The 17734-nt window shown below is 43.2% G+C and overlaps 1 protein-coding gene across 1 annotated transcript in view; it reads left to right on the forward strand.

Annotated features, from left to right (window-relative positions):
• The first annotated feature begins 249 nt into the window (after positions 1–249).
• The window catches only part of lars2 (leucyl-tRNA synthetase 2, mitochondrial), a 173181-nt gene continuing 155696 nt past the window's right edge, over positions 250–17734 (forward strand). The window contains exons 1-2 of the mRNA XM_028817869.2: positions 250–436; positions 12546–12797. Coding sequence (XP_028673702.2) covers positions 12576–12797 — 222 coding nt within the window. The 5' untranslated portion in view covers positions 250–436; positions 12546–12575. The remainder of the gene's footprint in view (positions 437–12545; positions 12798–17734) is intronic.

A 17734-nucleotide genomic window follows, 5' to 3' on the forward strand; every position in this document is an offset into this window, starting at 1 on the left:
CAAAAAAATCTTTAGAAATGAATGTATGTCTCCTTTCTAAATAATGTAACGAAGTGATTTTACTGAAGCGCTTTGACTATGGCAAAGGCGATATATAATTAAAACATATCGCTATTATTCATTCAAATAACTCAGCCAAAGGGAGGAGTCAGGGCGCACCACTGACACGTCATGACCAGCTCGTGCACGCGCTTTCGTTCGTGCTCGTCCTCGTGCTCTGTTTCGCTCCCCGCAGGCGCTCAATAAAGTTTAATTTGAACAAGATGGCGGCGCCCATGAGTCGGCAGGAGACGTGACTTCGGGGGTGCTCGCCAGGATTGTGTATATTCTTGAGTTAGAAAAAAAGTCATATCAACAAAAATGGCAGACACTTTTAAAATTTGACTACATACGCTTGTAGCACTACGGTCTTTTTCGGAGCTAAACGTCCCTTAAGGTAAGTGGGAGCGTGTCACCGACGCCGTCTTGTGATGTGGACCCCCGGGGCTGCTTTGGTGGGTCACACGTTCCGTGTTGTTTTCCAGAAGCTGCACCTGTTTAAGGTTGTCGTTCACTGTTGCCGTGGTTAGCCCAGCAGTTTCGGCTGCTCCTCTCTGCCCAGATATTTGAAACGAAATGACGAGTTCAGGTTTGATCAGAGTGGCACTTTCTGCGTCTTATCGCCGTTTTTTATTTTTTGTTTTTTTTTGTTACTACAGTATTTTCACGGTTCGTCAGGCTGTTTAAGGGTTAGTCACGTCCATCCCCTAAATTCGGTCTACACGTGTTCTGAATGACATCCCTTGAAAAGGAGAAAAAGACTCGGCGTGTTAGAACGGAAGGCTCCGAGCTGTCGTCATGGTCGGCAGCCACTGCGGCCCCCCAGAGTGCGTTTGGAGATGCGTGCCAGTGCCCGCCGAAGCCCCCTAGGCGATGCCAGTGGAGGTGTAAGGTCTCACAGGTGTCTTTGTTTAATCTCTCTTTATCTTTTCAATCTGAGGACCCAAATTAGTACATTAGTGCCTTACTGGGACCCAAGGAGAGCGCAGAAAGAAAGCCCACCGAATGGTGCTGTGGACCAGCCCAGATGATTGACACTCTTGATGCTCCCTTGGGGTATTGCCGTGTTTGGGGGGGTGTTGGGTCTTTGGGTTAAAGTAAAAGAGAAAACTGCTGTTTTCTGCTGCCAGATAAACCAGGGGTCCTTAAGCTGAGGCGGGTTCAAGGATGGGCTTCAGGGGGTCTGTGAGGGTCAGATAAAAATGAACATTTATATTCACTCTACAGCCCGGTACTGTTGATTTAGTGTAGATGTAGTAGCAGTAGTAATGGTAATTGAAAACGTAGTAGTAGGTCTGTGTGAATTTGCACAGTTATAATGAGTGGCTGTTACTTTTTGCATAAAAAAGGAGCGTTTTTTTAGGTTGTTTACTTTATTGTTTAATAACACTTTGTGTATGTCATATACGTATGAGACAATCCAGTCTCAATAATTAAAGTACATTATATTCATTGTGTGCAAAGTTATGTTTATGTGAATATTTCTGGGGAAGGGCGTCCATAGCATTCATCAGATTCTTAAAGGGGTCTGTGACTCAAAAAAGGTGAAGAAACCCTGAGGTAGACAATGGTGCCCCCCCACAACAATTTCAATAAAAGCCCAATTTGGTGTGATAACCACACAGCTGTCGGCCCCGACTATCACCATAATGACAGAGGAGTCACAAAGAGTCAAATAGCAAAGTCAAGTAAATGTTTTTGTTTCCTCTTAAGTCGTGTGCTTCCCATGAGTCTCACTAAAAGGGAAAAGTGGCAAACAAACGTATTGTTAAGATGATCCATTTTACTAACCCGTTTACCCTGTGGAGGGTGGCAGGGCAGCTGCAGCCTATCCCAGCAATAATCAGGTGCAAGGCAGGAACAACCCTGGGTCAAGGTGCCAGTCCATCACAGGGTGAACTCTCTCTCACACACGCGCACACACACACATACGCAGGGGCCAGTTTAGCTTAGGCAGTCCACCTAAGCTGCGGATCTTTGGACTGCAGGAGGAAACCCACACAGACACGGGGAGAACGTGGGGCTTTAAACTGAAACAGTGCAGGCTGAGTGTTCCTCATCTGCAATTCCCAGAGTTCAAAATAATATGAGCACCAACATGATGCCAAGTGTTGTGTTTTTTTACTGTTGGCAAACTCTGGGGCTGGTGTTAGGACTGGCTGTCCAGCCACACTCTGTTCCAGTATAGTGTTGAGGTGCCAATCCAGGTGGTTCGTCGTGTGGTGGGTGCAGTACCAAGCTGTCAGCGCCCGCTCCCAACCCCTCATCCTCTCTGTCTGTCACTGAGTGGATGTGACCCACATATGTGCAGCTTGAGTTCTCAAATAGTTTAGCAGTCCCCAGTTTGCATGTGACAATTCAATTAACCAAGTAAAACGACAACAGCACTAAATTACTCCAAAAACAATGCATGCACTCTTTGTATTTTCTACAGGCGACAGAGTAGATCTTGCTGAAGATTTCGGTGAGCAGTCCACTTGGAAATCTTTAACTCTACCGACCGACATTGTGTTGGAGTGTCTACAGCCTGTCTCACCCTTTTGGTATTTTCTGGTATTCTTGCAGTTCTCCGTGCTCCAACAAACCCGTCCTTCACACAACCTGTTGATGGCCGTTTAGTAAAACCTTTTGAAATTGGGTGATTAGAAGGAATTCTTCTTTGCCAAGGTGTGTTAAACTTAATGCCAAATCTTCCTTACACTGAATCTAAATCTGTACCAGAGTTGCATGGCACAAAGGCAAAAACACACAGTGAGGCACCCAGAGGTTGTTCATGGCTGCTGAAACTGCATTTAATATACCGCACTGCCACGGCACTACATACGCTACCACCGTATTCTGTCGCCCTTCACAGCACCCTGAAAATCGTCAGCTTCTTGTCCTCGTTTCAACCTTTGAATCAAGTCTGTTCATCTCACGAGCTCATCTGTCATTTCCTCACCTCTCCCACTTTCTTATACGTCTCTTTGCTGTCATTCATCTCTGACTGATTGTTTAATAGGTTGGGATATGGAAAGTGGCAAATACTTTTTATACTTTCGTATCACAAGAACAAAATCTCTTGGTGATGGGTACACAAAGCTCTGATTCTCATTCCGTACCCCCCATTTATAGCTTAATAGTTTGACTCAACATGGCTTGTTTGGCAATACTTGATGACAAAGTGAATGGTCATATATAAAGAAAATGAGCTTTTAGGGACCAGCAGAATTTCTTTTGCCCCTGATAATGCCTGATCTATGAGCCAATTTAGGCTCCTCAGAGCCATTCTCTTGGAACTTGTGGAAGAACTTACATTTTCCTTGGAATAATTTGTCTGTTGTCAATAAATCAGGCAGGAAGAAGCTTAACCACGTGTCTTTATTTCTCTTCATGAAGAGGGAGCGCCCCGTCACAGCAGCCTGCTTAAGGGATGTCCCCTATAAAAGACACAACCGCATCGTTACAGGCCGCATGTGGCTACACAGCATTTCCACAAACAGCAGACAATTGACTTGATTGGTGCAAAAAGCTCTTGCCTCAGTTACTAGCCAGTTATATCCTGACATTTCAAACCCGCGCTTCACTCCTGTGGCGATACCTGTGTATGTGGCAGTGGTCACTTATCTGTGTAAGGAACCTCAAACACTTAATGTTCTTTAGTCTTCTGAAAGCATCGTTCCACTTTCCAAAGACAATTCAGGTCTTCACACCGATGCTGATGCTCAGCTAACTCAAACCAACTACCTGCTTGATTTCACAAACTCTGCTTCAGCAACTTCTTATTAGGCTCAGCAACTGCAAACTTCAGCTTTTAGTGAAGTTCCTTATTTTGCATTTTACTTAATGCTTCCTTAATGCCACATAGATACATTTATTTGACTTGTACTTGCAATGCTTGCTAACTTAAATTATTTTTCCCTAAACTAGTGGCCAAATTCAGGCTGGCATCAGAAGGACTCCCTGCCCGAAATTGGGCTCTATCTGTTCACATCCTGGTTTAACTATGGCTGGGTTTCAAGCAACAGGGCCCTCTACCTGAGGGAACTGACTGACTGACAGGTGAGGATTGTCTAAGCCAAGCTTCAGCTTCATGAGACTTAAACTGACTGATGAGATTCAACATTCAGTTTCAATATGGTGTGGGTGTACAGGTCAACTTAAAAAAGCAATTTGCAACAGTTTCTGGTTTTTGTAATGTCCCGTACCATTTTCTACGGCTGTGGCTGCCAAGCAGGATTCCGAGCTGTTTTGATGTGTGGTGGGTACGGCAAAGTGCTGTACCAGTGCCTGCTCCCTGACCTGACCTGACCGGACCTGTAGTAATCAAAGCAATTGACTGCACCCATACTGCAATAAGGGCACCTAGTGAGAATAAAGCTGCTTATGTTAACCAATTCATTAACACACAATTCATCTGTGATACCAGGATGAGACTGAGAAACATCAGAACTGCTGTGGCATAGTGCCACATAATAAGGCTCCTCCAAGTACAGACGCCATTCACAGATCAACATCAGAGTGTCAGTGTACTTTATGTGCTTTGTCCTCCTCTCATTGCACTGAAGAGGAGTAATCTGCTTCTTCACTTGAGTTCGGATCTTCTTTTCTTTTTCTTCTTTAAAGATGAGAACTTCTATCTTGCGCTCTTCAGTTTTTGCTATTTGCATCTCTTCTCTGTCGTTACCATTGTTTCATAGGGCAGTGTGGCAGATGAAATGTGGTACTTCTTTTTGGCTCACCCTGCATAATCCTGTATTATATTGTGGGAATATTTACAAAACATATTGTATGTGGCTTACGTGTTTCCAGCTGTTCCTAGTAAGGATATTGGGGTGGGTGCGGGGGGGGCTCATTAATGTACCTTGCCTCAGGTGGCATTATGCTGGATGCCCGCCTTATATGAAGGGGTGGGACCTTTTTAGTTTAAGCAAATGGAGATTAAGAGGTAACTAGGGCTGCAGCTAATGATTATTTTGGTAGTCGACTAATCGTTGCAGCCCTAGAGGTAACATGGCTGAAGCGTTTAAAGTAATGAAGGGAATTTCTCCAGTGGATCCAGGCCATTACTTTAAATTCAGTTCTTCAAGAACACCGGGCCTTCACACAAATGTTTGAAAGTTTTCTTCACACCAAGAATCAGAGACACATGGAATAATAAATGATCAGGTAGCGTGGTGGGGATCAGGACTTTACTGACCTTCAGCTCTCGACTTGGACAGTCTCGGTGAACAGGATGGTCAGGTTTGTTGGGCTGGTCTTCTCGATGTTCTCATGCAGATGGTGTTTTAACAGTTGTGCCCAAGTGCTGTCAGGCTGCCATGTTGTATCATAGTTGTAGAGTTTCAGTCAGATTTTTAAATCCCTTGCTTTCAGTGAGAGATGTTTTGCTTTGCCTTTGTGTTTCGTTTCAGCCATGTGCTAAGGCCACACAATACACCATACTAAGCCACATTTCATACTGGCAGTATTTAATATTGAAATTCAATATAATTAAATTTTGTCTCATGACCTATTTAATAGATATTAAAAAAATCATCAAGGGAAGAACTGTGGCAGCTTTTTTCAAGGCACTATAAGAGGACAAGCCTTCTGCCAGCTTTGGTTAGTTAATAACTGGCTGTGAAAAATGTAAGAGGCTTTCGAATTCCCGCTGATCAGACATGATGTTGCTGTGTTACGGCCTTGGGACGAGAGAGACATGGCGTGCTGGAGATGAGCTCTGTAAAAGGCCTTCCAAAAGTTGGAGTTTTAAAATGCGAGCTTCAAACCTGGGCAACGTAACCACGGTAACGCGTTGGCCGTCTCCCATACGTCTGGCACTCGTCTCTTCTTTCACTGACGAACACAAAGGCACAGCAGGGCCCGGTCCACGTGCTGCCGTCTCTCCAAACTAAGCCGAGTACAATGGAAATGGCAGCTTCATTTTAATGAGGTACTGAGTGCTGTTATCGTGTGCTGCTTGGCAAGGCGTCGTATGATTGAGGAGACAGTGATTAGAATGTTAATTCAGTTATTTTTAGGCTTTACTTTGTTTGTACTTTCTGAAAACCTTCTGATGTTTTACTCTGAAAGGCGCTACATAGATGAAGTCTTCCTGAGGTGGAATGGTAGTGTGGTGGGTAGCACGGCTGCCTTAGAGCTCCAAAGGCTTGGGTTCAGTTCTTGCACTGCTCACTGCCGGTGTCGAGTTTTACGGTTATCCCCCCTCTTGTGAGATATTTTTGATACGTTTTGGACATTTCTGTATATTTTGAACTGTTAAGGCAGTCTAGCCAGACTGAAGCCCACAAGTCGTTGTTTGGGGTGAGTCTCTACTGGTCTGGCCAGGTAAACTCCTTGCCTCCTTTATTGCTATCTTTGGTGGCATCGCCCACCTTTGCCATGTTCCTGCCTCCAAATCACATCAGAAACACTTCAGTGTTCATTTTGGTACGACTCCAGTTTATAGATAGGGTCTATTTATAGATAGATGTTTATCTATTGTTAGGGTCTTTCAAAACTCGACTTGATGTTTTCTTGGAAGAAATAAGTGGATAGTACTGGCAAGCTTTGTTGGGCCGAATGGCCTGTTCTCATCTAGAGTGTTCTAATGTTCTAATGTCTATGTGTGGAAGTGTGTGTGTCTGTCTGTCTGGCCCGCAAGTGAGAGGTGGAGTTGGGGTAAGGGCTCCAACTCCGAGGATACGTAAGTGAGGCGAGCCCATCGGCAAAACAAAACCTCCAAAGAAAGACAGTCGCTTAGCCGCTAATACACAAATGATGTGAGCACGTCTGCAAAACGAAACATCTGAAGAGAGAGTCACTCACTTATCTGCTAATACAGAAGCGAGGCGAGCACGTTGGCAAAACGACACCTCCTAGGAGAGAGACACCCACAGTAGTTCCTTTCAGTTACCTGACATCTCTACATTTCAATAGTTTTTAGGACCACAGGCTGTAAGGCTTACACAGCTAGAGTTTTATAAGTCTTGGGTTACCTCGTGCCCCTTTGTACCAAGTAAAGGCACTCGGCTGCAGATCGACTCTATACACAGGTACTAACAAGTCTGCTTTAGCAGTTTCTCCAGGTGCTTTTTGTTTTCCATGTTTTTTAAGCATTAATGTTAATGATGATAATTCACTTTATTTGAATTATTTGTCATTTTTTTTCCTATCCCAGCGTATTCTCCAGAGGCACAGAGGGAGAGAAGCTTGGGGTCAGCTATTTGTCTGGAGCCCCTGGATTCCTTCTGGCACTGCCGGGATTCGAACCGTCAACCCTCCAGTTAGCAACACCAATCCTTTGGCCAGGGAGCCTCCAGTCTGTTTCCTGTGTTAACAAACTACACTCTTGTTGATAAACCGCGCATGTCGAAAAGAAAAAGCGTATGTGTTTGTTTGACTTTTCAGTGATAATCTCTAAGAATCCTGGGATGGACAGAAAAGTTGAGAATTTTAAGCTGTGTTTTCAGAGCCATCGGTGTAAGTGTGCAGTAAGCCCTCTGAGTCCTTAAGTGCAGCTGAATGTTGTGCCAAGTGGATATCTATCTATCTATCTATCTATCTATCTATCTATCTATCTATCTATCTATCTATCTATCTATCTATCTATCTATCTATCTATCTATCTATCTATCTATCTATCTATCTATCTATCTATCTATCTATCTAGTGCCTTTCATATCTATCTGTCTGTCTAATATTTGCCCCCCCACTCTTCTTTACAGTTTAACTGTTCAAGTTCGGTCACATTGGATGGTGACCGTTGGTGGTCTGCTATCTTCACATCTTTCCACAGATTTTCAGTGATTTAGGTCTGGGCTCTGACTGGCCACACCAGGACATTCACGTTTTTCTCCTTCAGCCACCATGTGGTCAATTTTGCTGTGTATTTCGGGTCGTTGTCGTGTTGAAAGATAGATAGATAGATAGATAGATACTTTATTGGAAAGGTGAACATTCTGCTCATCTTCAACTTTCTGGCAGAGGGTAGCAGGTTTTTCTCAAGAATTTGATGGTATTTTGTCCCATCCATTTTTCCTTCTACCCTAATGAGAGCCCCAGGCCCCCCACAACAGGATGCTGCCCCCTCCATGCTTTACTGTCGGTATGGTGTGTTGTGGATGGTGAGCTGCATTGGTGTATCATTTGGTATCTAGGCCAAATACAGTAGTTCGATTTTGGTCTCATCTGACCATAAGACCTTTTTTTTCCACTTGGCATCAGAATCTTCAAGGTGCATTCTGGCAAAGCTCAAATAAGCCTTAATGTGGCCTTTCTTGAGAAGTGGCTTTTTCCTTGCGACCCTCCTGAACAAGTCACAATTGTGGAGCGCTTGTGAAATTGCTGTCACATGCACACCATTAATGACCACTCTTTGTCATCAAATCCTGTAACTCCATCAAAGTGGCCATTGGCCTCTCAGTAGCCTCTTACCAGTTTCCTCCTTGCTCTTCCATCCAGTTTGGAGAGTCCAGGGAGGGTCCTAGTAGTACCAAACACTTCTTTATGATGGACTTTACTGAGCTCCTTGGGATTGATAAAGCCTTTGAGATGTTTTTGTCTCCATCTCCTGCCTTATGTCCGTCCACAGCTCTATCCCTGAGATCTTTTGAAAGTGACTTACCAGCCATAGTCAGTTGTTTGCTGTCAGTTGCACTACCAAGTAAGGGAATGAATGAGTGAGGAACAGCTTCACTAATCACACTCATTACAACTGGTCACAGGTGGGAGGAAGCCAGTAACCGCAATGGGAATGGTGGGCACTGACACTTGATTGAGTTTAGGAGGACGGTGATCCTTTATTCATCTCAGTAGGTCTTGTTTTTGATTTTTTTATAATTCTTCTGAACTGTAGCTGTGATATCTTTCACTTGGATGTTAGAGATTGCATTGAGTAAGTAAAGCTGGAAAAAAAATGAGTTTATGTGTTTACATTTAAGGCTGTAAAGCTAAAAAAAATGGGAATATTTCGAAGGGGGGGATTGTTTTCTATACCCACTGTATAAGGTTCTTTTGATATTGCTGGACAAGTTAACACTGGAAACGCCTAAAGTGTTAGCCTTGAGTTGCACACACATCCGCCATTACCTGCCTATTTCCCATTCAATCAGGCAACAATACCTCAATAGCTCTGATGCCATACCAGGGGCCTAGATGCGGCTCGCTGACAAGGTGTTCCTGCTGGCATTCCTGGACGTGTCGGTCCTTCTTTGGATTGCTTCCCCTGAAAGAGTTGCACCCCAGAATACCACAAGGGCTGTTCCTGCTGAGTTTCACTCACTTGAATGGCTACCTTTGAAAGGCGCTGCACAGTCCAACAGAAGCCAAGTTCAAGTCTAAAAGAACTCGGCCTGAGCAAACACAGCTTTAAATTCAACACTCATCTGTCATTGTTGAATGTCAGTAAACAACTTGAACGAGGTAATACCCAATCTTGTATTCTAGTTATTACTTATATTTATTTATTGGCAGAAAAAACAGACATAAATATTAGATAAGAACACATAAATATCTCTAAATTCTAAATGCTGCAGATCAGAAGGCAGCTTTAGCTTCTGTGGTCTTTTGACTTCTTCAGCTGTGATGCTTGTGAGCGCTGGGACAGAAGATGGGAAAAACAGTCACCTTCTCTTTTTCTGTCACTTATGATGTCTTTCTTGTAACGCTTTTAAAACTCTTTGAATTTGTGGTGTCTTGCTGACTGCCATATGTAAAATACTGCATCAGTTAAAAATGTGGGACAACCAATAACCTCCTGCGGTCTGAGTGATTAAATTCCTTTTGAAACAAGTTCGTTTTAAAGTCCCAAGCCTCTGTTTTGCATATTCTTACAAGCACACACACACCCCGGTCACTTTATCTAAGCTGACACTTGTACATTCTAATAACCAATTCCACTCTTTTAACAGTTTTATGCTTATTTTCCCAGAATTCCTGTCTTTGCCCATTTTGCATTCTCCCCAAATCCAGCACTCTTGGAGAACGGCCTCATGAATATTAATGAGCTCACTTAGCTAGACTGACCACGGCGCAACTATCATCTTCCGAGATGGACGGATGCCTACTTCTGTACCTGCCTGCTGTTTCAATTACACAGCATTTGAATTACAGAAACGTCGGCTTCCCCACATGAGCTCGGAGCCCACAAGTTAGCAGGCATTATCTACATAATTCTAGAATAAAAACACATTGAAATAAAACACACACAAGAAATATTATGAGTTGCATTTAGCATTTTGTAAATGTACCATTTTTAACAGCATTGCACCAATTTTGATATATATATTTTTCACCAAAATTACTTTCATGTTGAACCACAGCTATCTCAATATCAATATTAGCGTCTGTCTCACCACTACAAAGTTCAAATGAAAACTGCAACATTCGATTGTGACGGATCTCACTTCGACTTCAACTGAGTTATCAGACAGCTGGCATGTGCAAAGAATTTTCTGTTCCATATGACAAATGCTTTTACAGAAAGTACATTTTATTGTGGATTTTGCTCAATAATAAAATCATTTAATTTGTTTATAAATTTTACACTGGCGTCAGGGACTTGTTTGCTTATTTTTCACTATGGCAGTCAGCGTGTTCAAGTCAGTAAATGCTTCTGTTAAATGAGAGTAGTGCACAAAAGTGAACCGTCCCATTTGAACTTTAACGCGCTACGCTAATTTTACCAAAGCATTTCGTTATCTCGATCACCACTACAAACGCTACAGGTTAAGTAACAGATCATTTTTATGTGGTCTATTCCTTTAAGGAGTAAGAGGACAAAAGAAGAGATGTAGTAGAAATCCTGAGCTGAAGTTCATTTCTGAAAGATCAATACAAGAAGTTGTATGGGAATGCTTTAGCAGTATGTCAACAATGAGACAAGAGCCCCAAAAAAGAGTTGGGGCGGGCAGCCACCCGTGTGATATATCCTGGCGGCAAATTGGTGAATTTTTAGTACAGATGTGTACGGGTTTGAGTCCAGAACAGAACTAACTGGTGAGGTTGAGATGGTGGGTGTTTAAAGTGTGGTAGAGGAAATGAGGTGATTATGACCGGAACTGGAAGTGGTGTCATCGGGCTCGTGGCCGAAAGGGGTGTCTTCTGGACCGGAAGTGACGTCGTGGGGCTCCTCACCGGAAGTGACATCATGGAGGCTGGGCGGAATTTCCCGTAATGGGTCTGCAGTGGAAAAAGAGAAAGGATCAGTGCACCGCGCCACCCTGTGATCTGGTGTGGAATTCCCTTCCTTTGAGCCCTTTAACTTCTGCCCATGCGCATGTGTGGGACAAGTAATATTTCTTTATTTGTTGTAAAAGACTTTTTTTTTTTACTATTACTAGGGGGCTTTGCTCGCCCAACACCAGGTTTGGTTATCTGGATATACAATTTAAAGAGATTGTAATTTTCATGGGACTTGTTACCTACTCTTTCGATTCTTTGTTACATCTCTTCTCCGTGATCATATCTATAAACCTGACCGAATTGTGGTTTCTTCAACATTAACCTTGTCGTAGCTTTAATTGTTGCGGGACCACAGATTCTCATAGCGTATGGTCCATTATTGTGTAAACCTACGTTTTGTGTATTGAATGATGCGAACGTGAACAGATGATTGTAGACTCTGATATTTTGCCTGTAGTATTTGTGGCTTTCACTTTCACCAAATAACAAATCTTTTAATTCTCACGGATACGCCTCTTCATTGGGAGGCAACACGAATTAGACGATCTACAAGTCTCCAACTTAAAGTTTAAAGCCTTACAATATCTACATACTTCTGTCATATCACTTATGTCCATATATTCGACCTCTTTTCGCTGTTCCGTTATTTCACTGAGCAATAATTTCTGTTTGTTTGTGCTAATTCGATCTTAACTTTCTTTTTTTTTTTTTGATACTTTCGAATTGTACTACTTTCCTAATCTCTAACCTGTTCTGCATGTGGATCACGCCAACGTTTTTGAACATCTTTATGAAGTCTTTTATTTCTGACACTGATTGGACCTGCTAGGTTTTCAATTCCACTTTGGTCCGGGCTGATTATTACTTTCCTTATTTTCAGAATTTGCACATAGCTGCTCTTTCTTCTTCGCTTAGTCGTTGACGTGCCATCTAGAACGTGTAAAATTTTTAAGAGCTGGAAGCACATGAATTGTGTCTGCCAAAAGCATTCCAACAACTGAGAGGTTAGACGTCCGTGATCTTGTTTTAAACTGTTTGTAAGCAGGGCATGACGTGCAAAAGTCACCGTCTCACGGGTCCTGCTTCCAAAGGTTGTAAAGTTTAGTCTCGCAGGACGTCAAAGTGTATTTCTGAGAAGATCACGTCTTGACCCAAGATTTTTTTTATTATAATAGAGAGATTTGTTTGCTTATGTCTATAGGTGCCCTCACCCTCTCCTCCAACATCAGCAGCCAAACATGTTTATTGCATAGGCCTGGCTGTCGTAATGACTCTTGATTGAACTAACCCTAACCCTAACCCTATGCTCCCATTTTCTTGTTTGTGGTGATTGAATTACTTCATGTGCTCTTCTTTTGTAGGTGCAGTTCTAAAAAGGTGAATGCAGAAGAATGGAGCGACCACTTGCTAGCCTGGGCCGGAGTTTTATTTGTCTTACAAGGCTGAGGAATAAGCCAAGCAGTAAAGACAAGTGCCTCCTTGCTGTGGTGCGATCAATTTTTAGTGAAACAGGCCAATGGGAGAGAGAATACAAGGTGGAGACCAGGAAGAAGGTGGAAATGTGGTGGCATCCGAAAATCAAGCAGCACTGGAAGACCACTTGGGAAGCAAATGTAAGAATTTTTCTAAAGAATATTACTGCTGTAAAAGAAGTAGAGCCAACACCAGTTATCATCTGGTGTCGTGTTATGAAGCCCTGTTTAGTTATACTTGGGCAATGCACTGAAAACAACTGAAACAGAAGATCATCGCCGTCTTTGTATAACAGAATTTAAGTTGCTTCTGACGTACGTGAAAGGGATGTAAGTAAAAGATGTTTGAAGAATTTGAGTTTGAAAAGCGGTTAAGAAAAAAACAAGCCCACCCTGTACCTACCTGAACTCCAAATCACAGTGCGCCTTTACGAAGAAAACAAAGTTTCAAGATGGCCTTGCTGTGTAATTGCAGCTCAGTTCTGTAAATGAAATTCGCACAACTGAGCAGAGCAAGTGCAACAAGAAAGTGGGCTCTGGTGGAACAGGTTTTCAAAGCCTTTCTCACTCGTCCTCCCGATTTGTGTGCTCTGATGACACACGCGATCAGAACTTATTAATCCACTAAGTGCTCCCTCACTTTTTAGAACCTTTTGTAACACAGGCAAGGGAGCAGCGGGTAATGAAAGTCGAGAGGAAACATTCAATAGTGAGATTCTGACTTGTGGAGTACGAGTGTCACAGCGTTCTTGTATTCAAGACATAATATGGGGGGGGGGGGGGTTTACAATAAGCGATGTCATTTATAACAGTTGCCATTGCCAGTGAGCACATGCTGCTTTAACTGTTTTAAGCATTGATGGTCTTCTAGAATGTGCCCTACTTATTCTGATTACTATTGTTCAATGTTTTAGTTGTGTAAAAGACAATTATGTGTGTTTAAAGCCAAAGGGCTAACTGTGTTCAAACAGGTTTTTTAGTTCCTATGGGAGCAGCAACATGGCTTTTTGGGTGGTTTGAGTGCCTACTTCTCCGAGTCTGTAGAATCCCTCAGTAAAGGAGCTTTGCTGCATCACGTAAAAAGGGCATCTCTAGCTGAATAACATTTACCTCGTTCACCTTTTAAATTCCTTTTTACTTTTTTTCCAATTTTTAGGTAGTGAATTTAAATGACCAAAACCAAATCGAAGCAGGCTGAATCGAGCCAGTTTTCTTAGCCACTTTGTGCCCGCCCAGTGCAGAGTGAGTGAGTGAGTAGCTGATCGAGATTGTGTAAGTAGGTCTTATCAAGATGAGTACAATTCACCCCGTCCACCATTCAAATTCCTTTTTACCTAATTTCCCTTTTTAAACATTGAATTAAAATGGCAAAAACAAACCGAAGCAGGCTGAATCATCTGTATTACTAAACCACAGTTTAATTTATGCACGGCGGACGCACCGAGGTGCATGCGTACTGCGCCGTGGCGCACGCCCCAGAGTCAGACGCAGCGGCTTCCGAGACCCCATGGATAAAAACAATAACCGGAGGCTCCTACAACGCGCTTCACAAACACCAGAAGCAAGCAACTCACAGGCCGTGGCGCCCCAGAGTCAAACGCAGCGGCTTCCCACCGAAGCACATACGTACTGCGCCGTGGCGCACGCCCCAGAGTCAAATACAACGGCTTCCCAGAGTCAGTAGGTGCCGCCCAGGCAACACAACCTGTACACTACACTTGCTCTAATCCACTGTGCCAGTCATATAGATCACATAACGGTCACAGACTCAAACCTAGCAGCTTCCCAGACTCAGTGGCTGGCACACAAACACCACAACCTGTAAACTAAACTTGCTGTGCTCCACTCTGCCAGCAGTCGGTGTCAGCAAAGGCAACGGAATCACGACTCCACAAAACGAAACCGCTTTAGTACAGATTTGCTTATTTAATTAAATGACGTTTCCCCAGACGCACCCACCCTCCATGATATTTCATCTATCCAAATATCGGACGGAACAGAAACTGATTGCCATTCTTGGATTTACGATTCTCTAGAGAATCGCGGGCTTACTTGTGTTACGTTATTAGCTAGTTTGTGCCTGCTGTGTACCAAGCGAGTGAGTGACAGAGAGCGCACCAACAGCGAGTGGGCAAACAGAAAAAAGAAATTGCAATACCAAACAAGAGAATAGATGGTGTGCGTCTTCAACCCCAGCTCCCAATGTTGAACCATCTAAAACATGGAGTATATTACAGAGACTTTGTGTCATGCTAGCAGACCTTCTTGAGGCACATTGTGGTCCACGTGGCCTTCTAGTACAGTACATAGCTGGATTCCCCAAGAGCATGCGCTAATAGTGCTCTGCCATACCCACCACGCACTGAACCACCTGGATTGGGACCCGAGTGCAGTGGGTGACACCTCAGCAGCACACTGGAACAGGGTGTGGTTTTTACAGTGGCTGGAGTGCCAATCCTGCCACCAACCCCCAAGTTTTCCCTGTATGTAGGTTATCGTCATACCCAGGACGGAGCAATTGCAGTTTAAGGGCCCAACGGAACAGAGTCTCTTCTGCCGTTTACGGGATTTGAACCGGCGCAGATCCCTAGCTTCAGAGCCACCACTCCGCCCAAGAGTAAGGGGTTCATTAAATGTGCCTGTTTTGAGTTGCTGTAATTTGACATTAAGTTCAGATTTCCGTGTAAACATTTACATGCATTGGATTCTTTATATAAGACGTTTACCAAATTTCTTGGATTTTAACATTCCTAATACGTGATTTGTGCACCACTAGTCTGTGGTTCAGCTCCTGGGGTTTGGCCTTTTTGTTATATGCTTGTTCCGGTGGAAGGGTGGGGCCATCCAGAATGTCACCAGTAGCAATGTCACATGTCCTCTTGGGAATCAACCTTCTAACTGCAGAGTAAAAGGAGAGAAGTGGGTTACCTGCCATGTGTTCCCTTTTCCCAGTGGCACGGTGACCACATGCTTATAGCCTTGAAGGTGCCTCCTTAGCCCTTGTGCATGACACCACTTTAAATAAAAAGAGGCTGAGATGACCATGGTGAGACCGTCAGGTACTCGCCATTCAAAGGTCCTCAGGCTAATTTGTACAATTATTTAAACCACAAATGTCACCACACATAAACTGTAGAAGATGTGACTAACTGACAGACACACATCTTGGAGAAGCACAAATGCGTATTTGCAAAAGGAAAAACAGGTAAAGGTTATTCTTGTGCTAAAAAGAGTAGCCATACACAACAATACACAACAATATCTCCCACGCAGTAACCATGTCAGCGATATTAAGACAAAAAAATTATGGTATAAAGGAAAGGATATATTTAACTTAATTTTAAATTTAACATTTACTCCTATAACTAAGCAACTTAGGAAGCCTTTCAGGCAGTACAGTTGTCTTCCAGGGTTTTGTTGAGGACTTCAACGATTGTATGTCAGTCTTCAGAAGAGTGGGAGGCATTGCCCAAGGCATAGACAGCTTCAGTGACTGAATGAGCGCTTTATCTTCATACCCTTAGAACAACCTCAGTTTTTTCAAGATTAACCAATCATATGAGAACACTTGCTAACATGACATCACTGCCATTAAGACAATGTCCAATTAGCTCTTATTAATTATTTACAGACCAGATACTCCATTAGTTTTAGCTTTCACCATTAATCATGTTGTCTGTTACCTCTTACTAACTACTTATAGCATCCATCCATCCATCCATCCATCCATTATCCAACCCACTATATCCTAACTATGGGGTCACAGGGCGTCTGCTGGAGCCAACCAACACAGGGTGCAAGGTAGGAAACAAACCCCAGGCAGGGTGCCAGCCCACCACAAGGCACACACACACACACACACACCAAGCACACAATTTAGGATCGCCAATGCACCTAACCTGCATGTTTTTGGACTGTGGGAGGAAACCCACGCAGACACGGGGAGAACATGCAAACTCCTTACTTATAGCACATTTAAAATATTCAGAGAACCTCAGAGAAATGTTCAGAAAGACAACCACCACTGTAACACGTTAGCAATCTGGGCATTATGGCAGAATGGCCAGAAAACACGCAAAAGCCCCATTGAGTTCGCAAAAAGGGCACCTAAATGACTCTAAGACTGAAACCAGACTCTCTGGCCTGAAGAAACCAAGACTGAAATGTTATGGCATCAATTATGAGTTTTATATCTAAAAGAAAGCAGGCCCTGCTCTTCATCTGTGCAATAACATTCCAGTAGTGAAGCGTGGTGGTGGCCGCATCATAGTGTGCGGTTATTTTTCAGTGGTAGGGTTTGGCATACTAGACAGGGTTCAAGGAAAGCTTAGTGAGTTGAGCAACATGCAGAGACGACCACAATTACAGACTACTGCAGAGGACCCCGGACTTCAGACTGGGCGGATGGTTCACCTGCCAACAAGACAATGACCGTAAAGCACAAAGCAAAGACGACACAGAAGTGCTTAAGATAAGGCCTGGTCTCCCTTTTTTTCTATTTTGTGTTGTGAAATCATCACAGTTAGATAGCAGATCAGTGTGGCTGTTGTGAGGAGATGCAAACATGGACAAAAGGGCTGAAAGGCCCCCAAAAAGACTGACAAACCAGAGTGGGACCTTCACTTGTATGCCACGATGTAGGCCTTGACCCAGGCAGCCTGACTTCAAACTCCACAGGCAGGCTTAAAATTGAGAGCCATCTTATTAAGTTCAAAATCTGCTTTAAATGTTCCAAATACACAAAATGCCCTTCAAGAGAGATTGCCAACCATCAAATCTATGGCTTGAGAGACGAGTCCAACCAAGAATCTTTATAGAAGAATTTATTTAAATTATGAAAATCACAAACAATAAAGCAAAACAGGAAAAGGGTGAAAATGAAGCAAAAAGGGTTGCCTATAAAGGCTAGCAATTCCAAATTAAAATCTAAAACTCAGATACAAAGCACAAAATTCCAGAAAACTAGGAAACTAAAACAGTACTTGGAGAATACACTTCCGACAAACAAGGACACTCTGTGGGACCTTCTTCCCAATCTGAAATATAAAAGGGGATTGCAGTCCTTTAGCAGTGATGTC

This window comes from Erpetoichthys calabaricus, chromosome 13 (assembly GCF_900747795.2).
Source record: "Erpetoichthys calabaricus chromosome 13, fErpCal1.3, whole genome shotgun sequence".
Classification (NCBI taxonomy): domain Eukaryota; kingdom Metazoa; phylum Chordata; class Cladistia; order Polypteriformes; family Polypteridae; genus Erpetoichthys; species Erpetoichthys calabaricus.